The sequence below is a fragment of the Ambystoma mexicanum genome, chromosome 3q (assembly GCF_040938575.1).
Source record: "Ambystoma mexicanum isolate Mex_15411 chromosome 3q, UKY_AmexF1_1, whole genome shotgun sequence".
NCBI classification, from domain to species: domain Eukaryota; kingdom Metazoa; phylum Chordata; class Amphibia; order Caudata; family Ambystomatidae; genus Ambystoma; species Ambystoma mexicanum.
In genome coordinates this window covers 856,134,925-856,156,306 of record NC_090926.1, presented here as the reverse complement: position 1 = coordinate 856,156,306, position 21,382 = coordinate 856,134,925, and the positions used below count along the sequence as shown (strand labels likewise).

Below are 21,382 nucleotides of genomic sequence, written 5' to 3'. Positions count from 1 at the left end.
TGCAGCTGTTCCTCAATTTCCTGTATCTTGGACAGTATCTTATGTCTGTCTTTCCTTGCATATTGATTAAGATATTCCGAAAAGTTACAGAGAATGCGTTACTGAATTCTCGCCATCCTTGTAACATTGCAGGATCTTGTTCTTCAAATGTTGGCGTGGTGAGAATACGTAATGCTCTGGGAATACTACCCACGTCAATATATTTCTGCAGTGAGTATTCTTCCCACCACTTACTGATCTCACGCCGTTGCAACTTTTCTAATTCTGTCAAAAGTCTTACTTCATTATTGGGTTGAACTTCCGTTGTTTGTCCCCTTGGTTTACTGACGTAAGTAATAGTTTGCTTTTCACAAAATAGTGAAGCAGCTTGTTCTCTACGAGCGCTTTCTTTATCCACATGTGACGTCATCTTGAGGGCGCACAGAGTTGTCTGGTGATCTTCTCATGTGAAACAGTGCTTGCTTTTTATACAATTAACCCCAAGTTTCACGTAATTCCTCGTAGGATGACCAAAGAAAGTGAAGCTCCTTCAAGAATCCAGAAACTGGATACAGTGGACCTACCATGGCAGCTGGGTGCTCCACCCACCCTCCGATAAAATGGGTACCCTCCCGTCTGCTTTCACGGCTAGTACAGCTGTGCAACAAGGAACTGGCACTTCACAATGCTTAGTAGCCTCGGTCGATCCGGAGCGCAGAATCCAGCTCCAAAAAAGGAAAACTTGGATGCCGTTCGGCGCTTCAGTTAGTTGGCCGGTGCAAATTCCAAGGCTGTTCCTCCCTCAGCATGAAAACTATTAGAAAAGCCTACGTACCCAAGTACCATATACTTAATGCACTACAAAAAGCAGCTTGAAGAACCAAATATCCTCTAAGCACAGAGAAAAATCACCACAACGTTCCAGGCAACATGGTTTCCTTTATTTCAGTGTGACATGGAGAAAAAAAAAAAGCAGCTAGAAAATTACGCGTTTCACGGTTCGCACACCACCTGATCACATTGAGTGATTAGACACAGATGATAGACTTAAAATAAGAAAAACATCTCTATGGTGACAGGCTGCAAGAGAGTACCAACACTTAAATGAGGAACAGTTTCATGCTATGGGGTCAGACATCTTGTAATGCCTTAAGTAAGTTGCAATGCTTCAAAGGCTTGTGCAGTCTACACATTTTTATCTCAGATTAGAGATGCCACCAAATTTCTGCAGTTGAAGATTGTTTGAAATGTTGCTCACAGTTGTAAAATCAAATTACAAGATTATGTATGGCGATTGCCAATTTAAGAAAACACTGAGCTGTAAGCCCCTCTATTTACAAATGGGTGACTACTCAGATAGATAGATAGATAGATAGATGAGAACACGAAGGTCAAGCCTGGAAAAAACAGTAATCCAGTTTAAATGGCATGTATTCCAGTTGCAAAGAAAATACCCTGGCACTCGTTTTTCAAATAGTTTCATTTTTCAAAAGTAATAAACCCCAAGCAGAAGAAAGCCTGTAACTATGGGTAGTGTAGTCCATTCTCCTTCCCATGGCAGCCACTCGCGGAAGGAACCCCAGGGCCGTGGCGGTGAGCAGAGCCTTGTCGCTCTGGTCATGACCCGCTGAGGGCCAATCTGATAGTTTGAAACAATCTGATTGTCCCTCGCCAGGTAATAATAAGTTAATAAACCATAGTAAAACTCATTAAATACATAAGTAGAATAAAAAATGCCTGTGTGAATGGGTTAGATTCACCAAGCATTCGATCCTTCTACAAACTTATTCAGGCAAATGTTAAGAACAAACTGCTTGGCTTGTGTATTTTAAATCGCCAAACCTCACGCGTAACAGGCAATAACATGATTATAGCAAGCAAAGTGCTAGTGCAATGATAACTGTTACTGCATGTTAGGTAAGATTTTCATATCAATGATAAATCTTCCTGACCTGTGTCAACCCCAGAACTTTTTGCTGGACTGGTCGATTATTTTTCCCTATACCTCAGTGAGTGGGAACCTTTCTCCCACCCCCCACTCACAGTCTTTTACTCTTTTTATGGATTTCGTTTTTAAGACTCTTCATAGGGTCTTTTAAAAGTTATCTTCTGACAGTTTTTTGGCAATAAGTGCCTATTGTTGCTGGGTTTCGCAAGGGGCTCCCCTTTAGCTTTCGCTACCTAACCTTGTGAGAACTACAGTTCCCAAGGGTAAAAATGATCTTTGGATACCTTTTATTAAATGAGACCAGCACCCCCCCCACCTTATGTGGAGTACTGGGGAGATTACAGAGTATCCCCTTTCTCATTATAAATGAAACATGTATGTTAAAAGGACAAACTTACCTTTAATGGCTGGTCACAGTGAACCTTTTTATTAATTTGGTGCACCTTTACCGCAGGCTGTTTCCACAGCCCCGGAAAAGGCACCTAGGAGTGCTGATTTTACCAAAATCCCCCCACCCCCAATCTTCTTTTTTCACCATTTCAGTGTTCCTTGTCCTTTCTTGTTCCTTCCCCCGACATCCAGGGCGGGAAAATCCTTTGTGTTAACTTGATCATCAGCAGGAATCCTATGGATTCCCTGCCCAGGCTCCAGAGTGTCTGGAGGCAGGAAGCGAGGGAGGAGTCCAAAGGTCTGCAGTCCTTTGTCTTCCAGCCTGACTGCGAGAATCTAGTTCAAATTGGGCAGCTGGCTGTCCTGAAAGGACTGCCAAGCATGAATATTGCATGGCTGTTTGATTGACTGGGTCCCTGCATAAAAGTCTGATCCTGGAAGCTGAAGAGGTAGTCCACCACTGGAACCAAAACCTAAGAGGAAGGCAAAGAGAACACGGCTGAGACCATTTCCAGCGACCAGAGAGCCTGCTGTGACCCTTCCAATTGACCTGGGGACTCCATAAACGGCAACCCCAACCCAGAGCCTGGTGAGACCCGCTAGACTTGAGACCTGCATTCTGAACCATCCCACGTCGTGCTGCGACTCTTCAGGGCTGCAATACCCTGGGACCTCAAGCCATTGTGCGGTGCACAGTCTTCCGAAGTCCAAATCTTGCTGAAACTTTTTGGGCATCCTGCTGGCCCCTCCAGAGATGTGAATCGAGTCCAAAAAGCCCCCTCACCAGAGTGCTGGACCTTGCAAACAACGAGAATCCAACCAGTGATATTCTGTCTTCTTCTGTGCTCCTGAAAGGGCGCCAAAACCACAAAGCTGCATACAGCCGCAAGGAACCTCTTGCCTGGAGCCTTCTCTGTTGATCCCTGCTGCAAATTCCCTTCCAAAGTCCCGTCTTCCGTCTTCTTGACAAAGGAATCCATCGACCGGGTTTTTCGCTGCAGATCCTGAAGTCTTCCTGCTGCAACTAGTCTTCTGTGCGGAGGTACTCTGTTGGCTGGGTTATTTTACCTACCTTAAGCCTTTGTGATTTTTGTATAGCATTGGGGTGTTGTCTGATTGGGAGGCCACTCATCCAGTTCACCCAGGCCCACTGCAGAATTCACTTAGGGCATCGTCTCTGAACCCTCAACTAACTTTAAAGTGAAATACTTACTAGTTTGAATAGTCTTCCTCTGGAACTCTGACTTTGCCTGCAACTGAACCCAACCTCACTCCTTTGTGAATGGGGATATGGAAGTAAGCATCATCCAGGTCCAATGACGACAGAAAGTCTCCCTCTTCCAGCTGCCCGAGCACGTGTTGAAGAGTGCCCATTCAGAACTCCTACAACTGGCACCTAGACCACCAGGGTCCCTCTAATGCTTCTGAGTGAATTTATGCTATAGCATAACGGAAGGACTGGATAAAAAAAGGGTTCTGCCTTGAAAAGTATAAGTGTTCAAACGTTTTTTACGTGTAAAAGAAGTTGGTTGGCAACTGTAACTCAGAGTGAACAGTTCCAAAGGTTCTTGCTTACCTTGGATGCATGTTGCACTATTCTGAAAAGTATATATAAGGTTCACATACTCACCTGTGAATTTGGTCCCCATCTTCCTAAAAGTAATGCTGTTGGTTTCACTTCACTATTCCTGCTAGGATACAAATGTATGAATGTCCCCAATTGGGTCTTGCTTCTCCCTGACTTGCTGTTAACATGTCCAGAATAAGTCTGGCTTAGGTTATACTTAACTCTTAAATTGCTGATCGCGCCTTTAAAAAGTATATAGGTTTTACTTAACTTGTGTTAGCTGTGTGCCATCCTAAAACAAGTTAGAGTTATTGCTTGCCTTAAATCTGTATTAAACTGCTCTAAAGAGCAAACAGTAATAGTATGTTACAACATTTGGTGTTACCTGCCTAGAATAGCTGTGTGCCATTCTTGAAAAGTGTTCTTAGGTGTAGCTAACCTTGGTCTGCCTTGAGCCATCCAAAAATAGTGTAATGAGTTCTTACTGATCTTAGACTGTGTTCCACCAAGCTGAAAAGTAAGTCCAATTGTAGATTACACCCCAAAGTCCAACTCCCCTAGAATAACGGTTATCCTGAATCAGAGTTATAGGTTTTTACTGTTCCTGGAATAAGTGTTCCACTATTTTGAAAAGTAGATTGTCCAGTTGACTTACTATGTGATTTTTTTCTGAGCATCACATAACTGTTAGGGTCTACTACCCATGTATTACTGTAAGTAATACAAAAGTAACTATTGGTTTTGACTTCCCTAGAACTACTGTTAGGTGTTCCAAATAAGGCTATATGTTTTGATCTGTGAACCTTCAAGCATAGTATTGTAGTGTATATTTATAATTGTGGTTATGTATAATGTGATAGTACTTATTTCCCCCCAGTATTTATCTGAGCCTACTTGTATCATTTTTACTTTACAATACATAGTGTTTCTTTGGACCATATATGTATTCCAATATCCTATTACTGATTCTACAGCCCTTTCTCCCTCTTAAGATAAGCTTGGCTGCTCCGTCTACGCTACCACACACTCGGGTGGTATAGCCTCATACTAACAGTGGAGTCTTGTACTGTCTCAGTTGTATGGTTTTGATGAAGTCGGTAGGACTGCAGAAAAACTGTCCTAAGACTGCATAATGCTAATCTTATATCAAAGTGAAATCAATTATAGGCAAGGAACAAGTTACTTACCTGTAACTGTTGTTCTCCAGCATGGGTCTGGCATGGATTCACATGCTCATGAATATTCCCCGTCAGGCTGGGAATCCTCGGTAAAGAAAAAACCAGTATCAGTTTCGTATCTGATCTGTCTTTCGTAGAAGTAACCAATCACTGATCTCTGCGTCATACTGACCACAGCCAATGACTGCCCTCTACCTAAGCCCCGCCTCTGGCAGCCATCTTCAGATTTTGGTAGCACGTGAAGTGGCAGTATGACCAAGTGAAGAGCCGCAGAGGGGTAGGCGGGAGGGTTCGCATGTGAATCCATGCCAGACCCATGCTGGAGAACAGGTTACTTACAGGTAAGTAACTTGTTCCTTCTCCAGCATGGGGTCTGGCATGGATTCACATGCTCATGAATAAAGAATACATAGCAGTACATACATGCACAACCACGGGAGGTGGCAAAGGCTCAACATTAAGCATCACATCAAACTCAACATTAAGCAAATCTTACCTCCTCACCAGGCTCACGAACAGGTTGAGCAGCACTGCTTGGCCGACCCTGGACTCCTCCCTGGAATCCCGATCGACGCAGTAGAATTTTGTGAAGGTGTGCGTCGACCTCCACGTAGCAGCCCTGCAGATGTCCAGCAAGGGCACACCAGATAGGAACGCCATGGTAGCTGCGATCGCTCTGGTGGAATGGGCTCTCGGACGGCCAGGCAGGGGTCGGTTTGCCAACCGATGACAGTACATGATACAGCCGGAGAGCCATCTGGAAATGGAAGCCTTCGAGAGAGCCTTCCCCTGATTGACAGGTCCAAAGCTCACAAAGAGTTGTGACGTCTTCCGAAAACCCTTCGTGCGGTCCACGTAGAACTTCAGCGCTCTAGCCACATCCAGCGAGTGCAAAGTCCTTTCAGCCGGCGACGAAGGCGACGGGAAGAAAGCAGGCAACACCAAGGGTTCGTTGAGGTGGAAGTCCGACGGCACCTTGGGCATGAAGGAGGGGTGCGTCCTGAGCACTACCCTCGTGTCGTGAAAAGTCAAGCACGGGGCCTTGCAGGAAAGGGCCTGGGTCTCTCCCACCCGTCGTGCGGAGGTGATGGCCACAAGAAACGCTGTTTTCCACGACAAGAACTTCAATGGAGCCGAGTGCAGAGGCTCGAACGGAGGTCCCATGAGCTTGGTCAGCACCACGTTGAGCTCCCACGCCGGGGCCGGAGCCTTCACCGGCGGGAACGATCTGAACAGTCCCTTCGTGAACTCTTTCACCAGACGATGAGACCACAAAGACGTCCGCCCCGTGGTTCTGGTGTATCGGGAGATCGCAGCAAGATGAATCTTGATGGACGCGTGCGCCAGTCCAGCTTTGGCCAGCGTCAGTAGGTAAGGCAGTACTTGGGGAGCCGTAATCCGCAGAGGGTTAATCTTCTGTGCGTGGCACCAGACAGAGAACCTCTTCCATTTGTGTCCGTAGCATTTAAGAGTTGTGGACGCCCTGGCCTTTGCAAGAACCTCTCTGCAGTCGGCCGGTATGTCGTATCCTCCAAACTCTAACGCTGCAGGAGCCAGGCCTGCAAGTTCAGCGACTTCGGGTCGTGATGGGAGGATGGCGCCTCCTTCCCTGGAGAGCAGATCCGCGTCCACTGGCAGCTTGATTGACGGGGACGCTGACAAGTCCAGAAGGTCCGGGAACCATATCTGCCTCGGCCACGCAGGTGCGACGAGGATCATCCTGCACCGTGACCTCTTGAGCTGGTTGATGAGCCGGATCAGCAATGGCAATTGAGGGAACGGGTATAGAAACAGGCCCTCCCAGGGGAACGAGAAAGCATCGCCCATGCTCCTCGGCTGGGGAAACCTGCTGGCGAACCTCCGGCACTTGGAGTTCGTCGCCGTCGCGAACAGATCGATCTGGGGTGTGCCCCACCGTCGTAAGAGGCGGTCCACTAGATCCTGTCGTAGTTCCCACTCGTGGCACGAGCGCAGCTCCCTGCTGAGTGAGTCGGCGATGGTGTTTTTTATCCCTGCCAGATGAAACGGCACCAGAAATATCCTTTGGGCGACGGCCCAATGCCACAGATCCTGCGCCTCTCTGGACAGGGCTGGGGACCTGGTTCCGCCCTGTTTCCTGATGTAGAACATGGTGGTGGTGTTGTCGGTGAAGATCCTCACCACCTTGCCTTTGAGGGACGGGAGGAAGGACCTGAGGGCCCAAAACACTGCACGGAGGTCCAGGACGTTGATTGGAGGGACTTCTCAGTCGGGAGCCAAAAGCCTCTCGCGTGCAGATTTTCGGTGTGCGCTCCCCACCCTTACAGGGAGGCATCCGTGGTCACGGTCTCCTGTTGGCCGGGGGTCTGGAAGTCCATGCCCGCCGTCAGATGTGCGCGGGTGCCCCACCACCGGATCGCTCGTCGGAAACTCTTGTTGAGTGTGATCCTCTCCTCGAAGCTGCCCGTCGTCTGGATCCAGCGCGCGTCCAGGAACTCCTGCAACGGGCGCATCCGGAGCCTGCACAGGGGGATGAGGTAAATGCAAGAAGACATCATTCCGAGGAGGGACTTGATGGCCCTCACTCTGGCCGCGTCCGCAACCAGCATCCGCTGCACCTTGCCCAGAATGGCCCTCGTCCTTTCCTCCGACGGAGAGGCCAGAAGCGACACTGTGTCTAGCTTCGCTCCCAGAAACAGTGCTTCTTGCGCGGGCACCAGGTGGGACTTGGCGTAGTTTATGGAGAATCCCAGGTCCGTGAGAAGTTGGACGGTCCTTGCCGTGTGCTCCACGGCGAGCTCCTTCGTCTTTGCTCGGATGAGCCAGTCGTCCAGGTAGGGGTAGACGTGGATCCCCTCTCGGCGCAGCTGCGCCGCCACCGGTGCGAGGCACTTGGTGAACACCCTGGGTGCCGACCTTAGTCCGAAGGGAAGGGCTCTGAACTGATAGTGACGCCCTTGGACCACGAACCTGAGAAACTTTCGGTGTCCCTTTAGGATGGGAATATGGAAGTAGGCATCCTCCAAATCCAACGACGACAGGAAATCGCCCTCCTCCAGCTGACCCAGGACGTGTTGGAGGGTGACCATCCGGAACTTCTGTGCCTTGATGAATTTGTTCAGTCGTCGTAGGTCCAGGATGGGACGCCATCCTCCCGTCTTCTTCTTCACGAGGAAGTATCTTGAGTAAACTCTGGAGCCCCGAAGCCTCTTTGGGACAAGCTCGATGGCGCCCTTCCTGAGCATCGCCTTTACCTCCAAGAGAAGTTGAGGGACGTGATGTTCTTTCCTGGCCACAGGGGGGACGCGCGGGCACCTTTTTTGAAACTCGAGCGCGTGACACAGGGCTAGGGCGTCCAGCACCCAACGGTCGGTGGAGATGGACTCCCACACGCTGACGAAGCTCGCCAGCCGGCCTCCCACCGGGGTGCTTCGGTGGGGGCCCGACCCCACGGCCGGTTCAGTCCTGCTTCGACGAGGCTTTGCCGCCTTGACCTCCTTGGCGACGACGGCGGGGTCTGCCTGACTTGCCTCGTCCCCTGTAAGCTTCCTGCGACGACGAACGGGCCGCTTGACGGTAGGCGGAAAATCTGCCGCCGGAACCTTTGGAGGCACCCTGTTTGCCTCCGCCGCTCCGAAAGGGCGGCTGCCGTTGTTGGAGAACCCCAAGAGCCCGGGCCGTCTCCGTGTTTGCTTTGATGGCTTGAAGGGAATCGTCCACTGTTTTCCCAAACAGGTTGTTTCCATCGAACGGCATGTCCAAGACTCTGGTCTGCACGTCTTGACGGAAGTCAGGAGCCTTGAGCCATCCACGCCGCCTATGGCACATGCCGTTGCCCAACTGGCGAAATCCAGTGTCAGCGATGTCCGTCGCAATTGTAATGGCGTGGTCCGACGTCACCTCTCCTTCCTGCAAGATCTCCAGGGCATCCGCCCTCTTGTCGTCCGGTAGGAAGTCCAGCAGGGGGGCCAGTTTGTACCACAGCTCCCTGTCGTAGCGGGCTACGATAGCCAAGGCGTTGGCCGCCGTAATCGTCGTTGCTGCAGACGAGATGACCCTGCGTCCCATCGTATCCAATTTCTTTCCCTCGCCGTCGGGCGGGGAAGTCGACGTAGAGGCCGCACCCCCCCCGCTTTCTTCCTGGCCGCCGCGGAGACGACGGAGTCCGGGGTCGGCTGTGCCCGGAGGCACAAGGTGCCCGCGTCCGGGACCCGGTACTTCTTCTCGTACCGATCCCTTCTAGCCAGCGTTGTGGATGGGTTCTTGAGGAGGGCGAGGCCCTCATCCCAAATATCGTCCAGTAGAGGCACGGAGAGGACCGTCTTCCTCTTGGCCTCGCGCCGTTGATAAAGGAAACCCTCCTTCTTCTCTTCCGGGCAGAGCTGGAAGAGCTTGGATGCCCTGGCGATCATGGAGTGAAACAATCCAATCTCGTCGGGCGGGGAAGCCCGGGTGGGAGGTGACGACGGCAAATCCTCGTCGTAAACCTCGTCGTCCGTTCCCGTCGCGGCCGTGTCAGTCCCCGTATCATCCCCACGAGTCGTGGACGGGGAGGAGGGCTGAACAGGGCGCGATGGCTGAAAAGGAGGTGGAGGATGAATCCTTCTTCTCTTAGGGGGAGGGCTCCCAGAAGGGCCTGGCTCCGGGTCCCACGTCGGGAGCGGTTCCTCCGCTGGCGGTAACGACAGTCTCGTCCTTATCTCCAAACATAAGGACAGTATAGCCAACAAAATGGCCGCCGAGTTGTCTTGCGGCGCTGGTTGAGGGGAGTCCGAAGGGCGGTCAGGGGCCCCGTCAGCACCCTCGACGTTATCGTCGTCTCCTCCGTCGGGATCCCTCCCGACGGGCTGGTCTTCTTCCACGCCAACGCCGTGGCTTAAGACCTCGATCAGCTCTTCCTCAGAGGTTGAGGCAGAATCCACGACGACCTCCTGCCCCCCCTTTTTCTTCTCCGTCGGAGGTTTCACGGGGGTCCTGTCGATGGGCATAAAAGAGGACTCCCTCCGCGGTGGCAGGGAGACTCTGAGCCCCGAGGTCGCTACCACTGGTGTAGCCGCCACAGGCTGAGCCAGGGCCGCCGCGACTGTCTCGATAGAGGCCTTGGCCGGATGGATTAAGGCTTTCACCACCTTAGGTGCGCTCACCGCCTTCTCCTTGGGGGGAGGGACACTGCCTCGCTCTCCCTCCGATGGGGCCTTCGAGCTCGACCGGGGCCTCTCCAGGAGCTTCGCTGGGTGCTCGGCCTTCCTCTTACCCGAACCAGAGCGTTGGCTCGTGGTTGATGGTGCCGGGGAGGATGCGCCCTGCCTGGCGCCCGTAGAGCCCGACCGTTCGGCGCTCCTGGTGCCAGCGGACTCGCGGTGCTTGGCCTTGTGTTGGACCCCCGTCGCCGGGGCGTCCTCAAAGGTCTTAGAAGACCGCTCGGATTTCTTCTTCTTCTTCTCGCCTGACGGGCTCTTCCCTTCCAGCCAGTTGGCGAGACGTTGATGGCGGTCCTTCATGGTCCGCTCCGACATATTGCCGCAAAACGCACAGTCCTTCTCCACGTGCGTCTTGTCCTCATGTAGGCAGTAAAGACAAAAGGAGTGTTCGTCCTCCTTAAAGACATTCTGAAGCTGGCATCCAGGGCAGACCCTGAACAGCTTTCCGGGCGTCGAGCTTCCCTTCTCCTGGGCCATGTCCGAGATGGGCCTGAGAAACTTCTGGAGTCCTCCAAAAGCGTGGCTCGACGAAATCTTCACCCTTGAGGGGCGTAGACGAATCCGACACGGGTCCCCGTTGATCGGATGAAGAAACGGTGGAGCTTGAGGCTCTTTTTGACCGAAAAATCAAAGTTTTTGAGAAAAAACGTGAAAAAATAGCACTAACGCTCGAGAGCAATAGCACGAGGATCCCAACACTTGAACGTGCGGTAAAAATCTGAAGATGGCTGCCAGAGGCGGGGCTTAGGTAGAGGGCAGTCATTGGCTGTGGTCAGTATGATGCAGAGATCAGTGATTGGTTACTACTACGAAAGACAGATCAGAAACGAAACAGATACTGGTTTTTTCTTTACCGAGGATTCCCAGCCTGACGACGGGGAATATTCATGAGCATATGAATCCATGCCAGACCCCATGCTGGAGAAAAGAGTGCGAACATACAATGCAGAGGCCGGTGAAATTATTTGGCAAGGTGTGCTAAGGATATGTTTAGATTTGTTTCCATAGAAAATATATGTTTCATGTTAGTTAAAACTACCGCAATAAATATAACACTTAAATATAGGGCATTATTTGGAAAAAGAAGGATGTAAAATCCAAAACTGATAGTTATTTCGGTTCCATGTCATTTCATCAACCGCTTTTTTTCAGACTGGTGTTTTGCCATAAAACGTCATCGAAATTTGTTTTACTTATTTTTGGGGGTGCTCCCCCCAGACTCTCTTTGTAATTTAATATATATTCTTTTTACTTCCCTTCCCTTCCCCACCTCTCACAAAAAAAATTGGATGGAGATGTTCGGGAAAACTCCTGCTGCAAAACATTTATCGGAAAAAAAGGTGTCTGCAAAAGGATGCAATACTGTTATTGCTGAACACAATTGACCTGGTACAATATTAAATATGCAATTGATACTTTCATTAGAAACCTTCTTGATTCAGCCCAAGTGGGAGCAATACATTTTTTGAATACATAGTAAACAAACTATGTATCTATTTTCTAAGTTTGGCCGAAAATCAATTTTTGAATTCAATATTGACTCAAGAATCATGACCAATATGTTAAATATCATATCACTTCTTGTAAACTAGTTGAACACAACAGACAAGGACAGCTAATGCCGATTTTATCTAAAAAATAAAGCTCCTGCTCACTGTCCTTTCGGTTTCAATATTTCCATCTTGATAATTATTCTTGACTTTAGGCATCTCAATAGTTTTTCTCCATCTCCTTCACGTCTATGTGCTTTCAACATGCACCAGAGTACCAACCCTGATATGGGAGACATCACTCAGTTTGTTTTAGAGGTGTACTGCTAGAGGATAATTCACATCTATATTTTTGATTGCTCTGTAATGTTGTATTATTCTTAATTTAAGAGTTACTGTGGTAGAACCAATATACCTCATAGAACATGGTTTAAAAAAAGCAATGGTCAGGCAGCAAATTTAGCTGGAAACAAACTCAATTGCATTGTGACTCAAGGCACACAATTTAAATACAAATCAATTCAGGCCACAATATAAAAGAAGATGGAATTGATGTGGAAGTCTCTTTAAGAAGGTGAAAAATCTGAAGAAAAACACACCTCTGCACTAAGTTGTCAGCTAAAGCAGAATAAAAGTTTAATTTATATTTTACAGAGAAGAGTGTTTTAAAGAGTAACTGACCATGGGGCTACCACTTGAACTGCAGCAGGCAATAATTCTGTTAGGTTCATGGTTCAATCAATCTATCAACTCACGTATACCAACTTTTTCATTTTTAAACTGATTATATTACCACAGTATCTTACTTCCTCAATCACATCCTCGGTTTGGCTCCAGAGGTCCGTAGCATCCTTGTACTTCCCTCTATTTATGGCATCCATCACTTGCTTTGCAACAGCAGTGACCTGCCCCAAGCCTTCATCATCAAGAAGAGACTGAAATAAAAACAAAGCAAGAAAATGGTGTAGAAATCATTAGCATTACAATACCAGAGGAGTAGAGATTCAGTATCATCTATTGCGCCATCAAAGCAAGAAAAATAGGCTGTACTGCAACTATTTATCATAGGCGTAGCTTCACGTTTCAGCAGGGTCAAGGTCCAGTTCACACCCGGAACTGCACAAGTGTTGCAAATCTTACCAACTTTCAGGAAATTACAGATTTAATAAGAGAGTGTGCAGTTATAAAATGTTAAAAGTCAACCTGAGCAAATTCTTAGAATTTCCCAATGTGGAAAATATATGAGATAGTAGTACTACAACAGGAACAACATCTTGAAGTATAGAGAAAAAAATACCACCAGTTGTGCTAGTGCCAGAGTGTGCCTATGGAATCTGGCTTGGCATACTTTTGCTTATTGGGGCGGGGTGGCCCACCACAAATAACCACTGGAACGCACCAGTATCGTTACAAGTAGTTGGTCTAAGGGGTCCTCGGGTAGTTCTCAGCATTAAGCGGGTTCCTTGTGTGGGTTGGCGCTAGGGTCTAAACTCATCCGCCCTTTCCCTCCATCATTGCCCAGGAATCCGTAATTGGATGCCAGTATGACCAACAGTAACACGTGTCCGTTTGCAGACTTATACTGGTGGAGGTTTTCCGAAGACAACGGCTGATTAACTCCCTGTTGATTTTCTATACTTTCCCTAACCTATCCAGCTTAGTACTGTAGGGAGTTTTGGATGGTGCCTTCTTTTTCCCGGTGAGACATGCCCACTCATGCTAGATCCTTTACTACACTGGACTCTTAAGATGTTCTCCTCTCACCGTCTGCTGTCCCTCGACTTCTGCACTCCACCCTTTGATATTTGTTCCCCTCTGGTATCTCAAATGCTTCACTCCCTACTGTCGCTACATCCTGCTCTACCTCCTTGCCTCTACTATTCCTCTGCTACTACCATCCCCTCTCCGTTCTTGCCACTACACTTTAGTCTCATTGCTATCGCTTCTCTGCTACCACTAAAGCGCTTATACCCGATCCGGCGGGCTGGGTGTTATCGGCGAGGGGTCCGAGTTAAAGGCCAGAGTGTAGCGAGGGCGTAAGTAAGAACAAGAGGCGGGCGTTTTAGGAGGGATTGGAGCAAGATGATAGCAAAACAAAAGGGGGAAGATGGCTGGAAGGTTTAGAATTAATCTTAATGCCCGGCACTCTGGGAAAGCCTCCAGACCATTGTTTGTCATCTTTAAAGCCATTACAGAAAAGGGAAAGACCATCTGCAAATCAGGAGCCAGAGGATGACTGGAGGCTGCCCTAACACTGGGACAGAATTCTCACTAGGTTCCCCAGTTCCTTCCTGCCAGGGTTCGGCTCCTCCAGCCATCTTCTCCAATCACCATGTTCTTTTGCGGCGTCTCGCCTTAAGTATCACTCCCACCAAAGCTTTTCCCTCTTTTAGCTACGTTGTTAGGAGTAACCCTGTTCATCTTCAGGTCTAACTTTTCTTAACTAAACTTTCCCTTTGCTACTCTGTACTACAGTGGTCTTCATTTCCACCTCTTTACTTCCTTCTGGAGTTTTCCCTATGGTCACGCTTTCGAAACCGGGAAAGCTGCTGCTTTCTCAGGCTACTACTGGCTTGGTGTAGGGACCCAGAATGTGGATGGAATTGTGTTCGCACTCCACATCTGGGGCGCCTGAAAGTCTAGGTGTGGTGCATGAGTGAAACCAACAGCAGTCCCCGATTGGGCCACTAATGGCTGTTTTAAAGGTGCAGATCCTTACCATTGGTGGGCTTGGACTTGCTTCCAGTCAGGATTTAGGATAAGGAGGACTCCTGCAGCCATTTCTTCAGATCAGCATTGGAGCCAAGTATCATGTGTAGGCTGTCGACTGACGATTCGTGGACGACTCTCGAAGAGTCCCAGCTTCCCTTTCCTGTGTTTGGCCCAGTGAAGCCTTGCTGGACTACCTGATCTGCGAAGGTCCAAACTGTGCTTCAACCCTTGTGTTCTTGCACCACCTGGTGGACAAACCAGCTCTCCAGTGGGCTACCTCTGTAGAATAATCAACATTGAGCATTCAATGCTAAACCTTCAGTGGTTGCCAGCTCATGCTACAAGTTGCCTTTCTGACATGTTTCAGCTTCAAGTGATCCTGCTCTGGAAGGTCTTCAAGCGAGACTGGAGAAACGCCTGCCTTTGTCGCTGTGCAGTAACTGTCCGTGCAGTAACTGTCCGTGGAAGTCACTTCGCTGTGTCCTGCATGGTATCCAGAAGAGTTCTGAATCATTGAATCCTGCTTGCCTTCTTCGCCAGGGGTTGCATCCTGCACCAGCGCCGACCTGCAAAATCCTCTAACCCACAACCCGTATCCTGCACCGGAACAAACAGCGGGAAAACCTACCTCACACAACTCCCAGCTGACCATCGATCACCTGGGAAAAATGTAGTCGAGGGAGACGGGGTAAGTCATTTCAGCGCATTCTCCTCCCCCTGTGCTCCTTAGAATAAACTTTGGTTATTCCATTCCATCACTTTTTGATCATCAGATCGAAAAGCTTTTTATCAGATAGATGGGAATATATTTTTGCTGACCTACAACCTGGTTGAATAGCTTGTGGAACATTTCACAACCAAAAGAACTCTTCATACATCAGTGCCCTCTTCCAAGAAGACGCTTTGTGACTTTTGGGCACAAGGCCCCATACATCATAGGGATTGGACTTATAAAGTAGGGGCATAATTCTTGTTAACTGGTTTCATTCTACTGCATCGCTAGTTACCTTTTTAATTGTCCAAGTTACTGTATGCATTTCTACAAACCTAAAGGTGACTGTTTATATGTTTGATGATTGAGCATTGTGTGATACTACTACCTCATTTCTTAGTGTGTGTTTTTGAGCCTTTAAATCTGGCATTTTTGTACTTGCCTGTCTACATTCAATTATTTTGTTCTTCACTGTGTAAACTCACTGTGGATCCCTGACCCCACTCACTTTCTCCTGAGACTGAGCCTTAACCACTATCCCCGCTTACCTTGTTTGGGTTTGGCTAATCTCTCAAAGTTCCCCTGTTCACTATAACCTGGGTGGCCTCCTAAAATATATCCACCATGCCAGATTCTAGAATTCCATCTCAACACCAAGGTTTCCCCCTCACTTCTTTTACAACTCAGCTTTTTCAACACTTCCTCTACCCACTTTCCTTCATGTTCCTTTATTTCCTGTAATTTCCTCACCCATCTCCCGACTACATTCTCGTATCAGATGTATTCTCCTCCCCATCTTCTTTACCCCTTTAAGCTCCTACTCCAGTATAAATCAGGCATTTACAATTCTCTGTCATAACTCTCTCCTAAACTCCTTGGACACCTCCCCTAGACCAATTTAGCCGCTCCAGTTGCCGAATATCACTCTTCTTCACCACTTTGGGTACCCTATCCCCTTGACTCCTCTAGGACGTGGCCTTCCTAGCCCTCTGGGTTAATCTGCACCCAACCTCCTTGATCTTTTTCTCCACAGCCGCCTATGTCTTGCTCCCTGCAGTGCATAGTCTCTCTTGATCCCTCACTTTCAGGGTCGGTCTTTGCCCAGTGTCATGTCTCCTACTTCCCCTAGCCTTCTTTGTCTCTTCTGAAGTCTTCTGCCTCTTGCTCTCCCAAGGCTCAAAAAAGCTCTGCTCCAGCTCCTTTACCTTCTTCTCCATCTCTCACAAATAAGCACCCAACAAGCTCTTCCTCCGATGACCCCACACCCCCGAATAACTGAGTCCTTGAGGTTTTGTAGGGCTTTGGCCACTCCTTCTAGTCTCCCTCTGGTGAAATGGGGATCGGGTGTGGTGGTTTCCTATGTGTAATGTTAGTTCTCTGTGCCTGGATAGTTCTGGACCACAGCTTTGACAACCACATCCACCTTATTCGAGTTATCAACTTGTGACTGTCTTTGGATAGCTTGATTTAACTCAGATCGCCATTCTGCCCTGGCACGCCTCAGATTAAAAGGATTCTGGTGCAGCTTCACTACCCCGCGCAAGGGGAGCCAAGCATAACAGCACCACCGACCCCACAGGAACACATTTCCTATACTTTCTCAAGAGGGAAAAGTAGCTGCCACTATCTCTTTTGTGACTCCACCACCCACAAACCTGGACAAACTGGGCACTTCACATAAGATGAGGTTAGTTTCACACGTTGGTGAAGGGGACATGTAAATGTTGCTCTGCAGCTGGGGATCTTCTCCAGATTTACAAGCTTTAGGACATAAGAGCTGATGACAGCACAGAATAAATAAATTACTGAAATAATGATGAAGAACACTCAGACCTACTTAAGGATCTATGCTGAAATCAGAAACCAGCCACTAATGTCCACAGAGTGTAATGCTTTATACATTTCGAAAGCAAAGTACTGCACAAGAAAGTAGAGCTTGGGTTATCAGCCAAATAAGAAATAGGAGGACAATACAAAGGGCCTCTGATGAGGAAAGGAGACAACCGAGACATGATGCCTCCTGTTGCAAGCCCATCCCACACTTGCAGGACTGCTAAGAACCTTTCCTAAGTACCAGAACACCCCATATCTCCTGTGCCAGATTCAAGCCACCTCTGTTGCTTAATAATGAAGTCCTGGCATACAAAAAAATAAATCATTGCATGCACTGAATGAAGCAAAGTATCTTGCCTTCCCTCTTAAGATTAGGCTCCGCTTCAGTTGCCTACTCCATTATACGTACCAACTCCAACTCTACTCCACATAAGAACTCAGTGCTCTTTTCCCGACCCCAAACCACTTCAACCCCCGCTCCCTCCCCAACTTGGCCCACCAACTACTCAATTTGCTCAAACTCAGCCGCTATCCCACTCACAACTTCACTGCTTGCTCCATTCACTACTCCCCCAACACCCATTAACCTCCTCACCAATCATACTACTCCCCACAATCACTAATTTACGCTTCCTTCACAATGGCAATCACATACCTGCGCATCAACACACCACTACTTCAGCTCAAACATTCACTCCTAACACCATTTTGAAGATGCAACAAAAACACAGCAAGTTTACAACCACCATCAGTTTGTCAGGAACCCGAGGGCGTCCACACTTCCTTCCCTCAATATCCTCTGCTCATGACCAGGGAAGGGCCATCGCTTTTGGATCCTGACGCTGGGGGTGGATATGCGAGGGAGGATCACCTGGGTAGTGGAGACTTGGGTGACACGCAGTATCCCCCCCACCCATTTCCTTTTCATGATGAACCTTCAGTTCCAGCAGCCTTTATGGGATATTGTTAGCCTTTTCCCTTTTCTCCCTTCCAGGAAGACTCTAGGAAATACCTTTAATATAATAGCATGAGGAACAGGGTGAATAGGAGGTTGTCTAGGAGCGAGGCAGGGTATCCCCCTTTCCCTTGAGAGCAAACATTACCCTCCCCCTGCCTTTATAGGTTGTTGCCAATCACTTCCTTTCACTATCCCTCATTCATATCACTATAGTACTGGGACGAGGAAGAGTTGACTAGGAGGGGTAATGTAATTTCACCACTCTGTTACTGAGACGAGGAAGAGGCCAGAAGACTTGTGAGGGTCAGGCATGTCCAGAGAACACCAGTAACTATGGTCAGGCAAATTGTCTTGAGTACTCACACCTGCAAACGGTTAAGTGGTTGCAGGTGCATAAAAAGGTAGAGCCGACAATCAGGAAGGGTTGACCAGCAGGAGAGAAGCCGGGCCTTTTGGTCCTGGGACGAGAGAGATCCTCTCAGGAAGGAGGCTGCCGGCGAGGGCCCTGCCTGGAGGCCAACAGTGGCGAATACCTAGGAGAGACTGCAATGCCAAGGGCCTTGGGAGGGTTACAGCGGTTAGAGCCTCCTTGGTCGGGTGACCACAGCAGGAGCTATAAGCACGGAAGAGAACCCAGTGCTGCAAGCTACCGGCAGCGTTCGTGAGTGGCGAGCAGAACTGCCGCCAACCCACAAAGAGAATTCCAAAGTGCGAGCGTGCCTCGCAACGCTGCAGAGACGTGAATGCAGAGCAGAGAACGAAGAAAGAAGACGCCCAGAGGAGCCGCTAGGGACTGGTGATCATCAAAGGGAAAGTTTGTGCCGGGGCGCTGCTGGGGCTACTACATGCCAAATGTGACAGCCGGATGACCAAAAATAAATAAGCAAACAAAAGGGAAGCCAAAGTGAGGGGTTGCATTGAACAACACAAGCAAGTTGAACTGTAAGTGAAAGTACATGAATTAAGAATTATTGAATAGCGTAAAGGAAAGCTTTGATAAGCCTGTGAATGGAAAGCAAGCCTGTGGGAAACATATGTAGGTTTGTTTATTTGTAAGGCGCTTCTCACCCAAAGGTATCTGGGCGCGACAAGATAATGCAGTTTTTTTTATGTACAGTACAAAGTAATTACAGGTAAGATTATTGTTTACAGTACATGAAAGGTTAGAGGTAAAGTACAATACGGTGAAGCAGAAGATGAGATTGGAGCACACAGAGGTTACATTCAGATGTCATTAGAAACCAATCAGGTTTTCGTATTTTTCCTGAAATTTAGGAAGGTTTGGTCCATTTGGAGATGCAGGGGTAATGCGTTCCAGTATTGGGCAGCTACGACCGGGGAAGCTGTTCCCTCCTGCTCTTTTCAAGTTAAATCTGGGCGTTATAATACAGCAAAATTGGGCAGCTCTCGTGGGACGAGATGAGGATTTTCTGATAATTTTTTCTTGGAGGTATTGTGGGGCAGCATTGTTTAGACATTTATGGGTGATTGAGACTAGTTTGAATAGAATCCCGTCTTTGATGGCGAGCCATTTGGTTTCACTTTTGGCCGTGGAAATTTGTTCTATCTTAGGAACGCTGAGTGCAGATCTCAGCGCGTTTTGTAATATTTGTAGGTCATTGGTGGTCTGTTTGCTAGCTCCAGCATATAGGGCGTTAACGTGGTTGAGTTTCGACAAAATTAAGGCTCTCGCTAGGGTGGTGCAACTCTTGGTGGATTGGTAAGGTTTGCAAGTATGGATCAGCTTACATGTGTACGATGTGGCGGAGGACGTGGCATTCACTTGCTTACCCATGTTAAAGGTGGAGTCTAGGTAGAAGCCTAATGTTTTGGTCGCTTTAGCCACTTTGATGGTGATGCCATCAATAGTAAATGCAGCGTACTGCGCGTCAAGGTTTTTAAGGTGGGTTGGGGCACCTAGGATAAGGGTTTCAGTCTTATCATTCAGGTATATTCCGAGGGTCGCCAACCATGCCTGAATGACTTGGTATATTTTGTTCAAGAGGGCAAGGTCTAGGTCGTAGTCACCTAAGAGAGGTAGGAGTATCTAGGTATCATCTGCATAGTTAGTGTAGATGATCCCCAGATGGTCAAATTTATCAAATAAGGGCTTTGTGAATATGTTGTACATGGTAGGGGACACACATGATCCCTGGGGTACACCACATGTGATTGGGGATGGGTCAGCGGCTGCCAACTGAGAGAAGACCCTTGGACCTATTGTTGAGAAAGGATTGGATCCAGTCTGATGCTTCCTGTGAGAACATGGCTGCAGAGAACAGGTGCTTGCAGAGAATAGAGTGGTCCACCAGATCAAAGGCAGCCGAGCGGTCTTGTAAGAGGAACAGGGCACATTGCCTTTTGTCCTTGAGGTAGTCAATTTGCATTTTCAGATCGATCAGTGCGGTTTCAGTACCATGAAGAGGTCTGAAGCCTGATCGTCTTAGTCCTAGGAAATAGTAAATACTGAAGGCCAAAGGACGCATTTTATGAAAATAAAGAAAGCAATGAACATTACTGAAGAGTGTGAAAGTAATGTGGTGAAGCAAAGTGAGCACCACAGAGTGTATTGTATCAAAGAACACACTGTGGCCAAGCCAAGAGACTGGCAAGAAGAAACCAAAGTGAATGTGAACCAGCAGACAGGTGCAGCAACAGAAAAATATGTGCGGGCAAGAAAGCCTAGGCTAATCGGTTGCACTAGGCTTTTCGGTTGCGCAACATGTAATGGGTGGACCGGGTGGTCGGACAACTGCGCCTAGACTGAGGATATCCAGTCTGTGAAAGTCAAGGAAACATATAGATAACAAGTTGGCACGTATGAAAGATATTGCTGAAGGGAGCAATCTGTGTAAACTACTAGTGAATCAAAAGACCTGGAACTGGTTTTGAGGATTAAGAGACCGAAAACCAAGTGTGAGTTTGCATGCTGGAGTTTGCAAGCTGGACAAGCTGATGTCTTGGCGGAGGAAAATCTAAGACCTTGTAAACATTGTTGCCTTGGGAAAAAGAACCTCGAGGCCTTTTTGGAACGATGTTGTCTTCTCAGGGCAAGGGAAATACAAGATCCTTTTTTAATTTTGTTGTCCTCTTGGGGAAGGGAACCCCAAGACTTTGTGGAATTGCCTTGAACTTTGAAAAGGGGTTCTGGAAAGTTAGCCAAGAGCTGGAAGAATCTCAGAACTTTATTTTAGAACACAGTTTGTTGTTGACATCCCTACACATTGTTTAGTTTTAGTTGGATTTGAGGGCAGGTATAGGTTTTGGACACAGCCAGATTTTAAGTTGAACTTACTGACTAGTCTTAGTTTCTTTACGTAGGGAAATCCCACTTTAGCATAGGGCAAGTTAGGCCTCACACCAGCCTGACATTTAAGTTAATAAAAGTATTTAGTTTGAACTTTGAATCTGTTGTCTGTGTCTTGCTTCATGATG

At 48.1% G+C, this 21,382-nt stretch overlaps 1 protein-coding gene across 1 annotated transcript in view; it reads right to left on the bottom strand.

Annotated features, from left to right (window-relative positions):
- SCPEP1 (serine carboxypeptidase 1) overlaps nucleotides 1-21,382 on the bottom strand; it is a 682,231-nt gene that overhangs the window by 174,407 nt on the left and 486,442 nt on the right. The window contains exon 8 of the mRNA XM_069654950.1: nucleotides 12,539-12,667. Coding sequence (XP_069511051.1) covers nucleotides 12,539-12,667 — 129 coding nt within the window. The remainder of the gene's footprint in view (nucleotides 1-12,538; nucleotides 12,668-21,382) is intronic.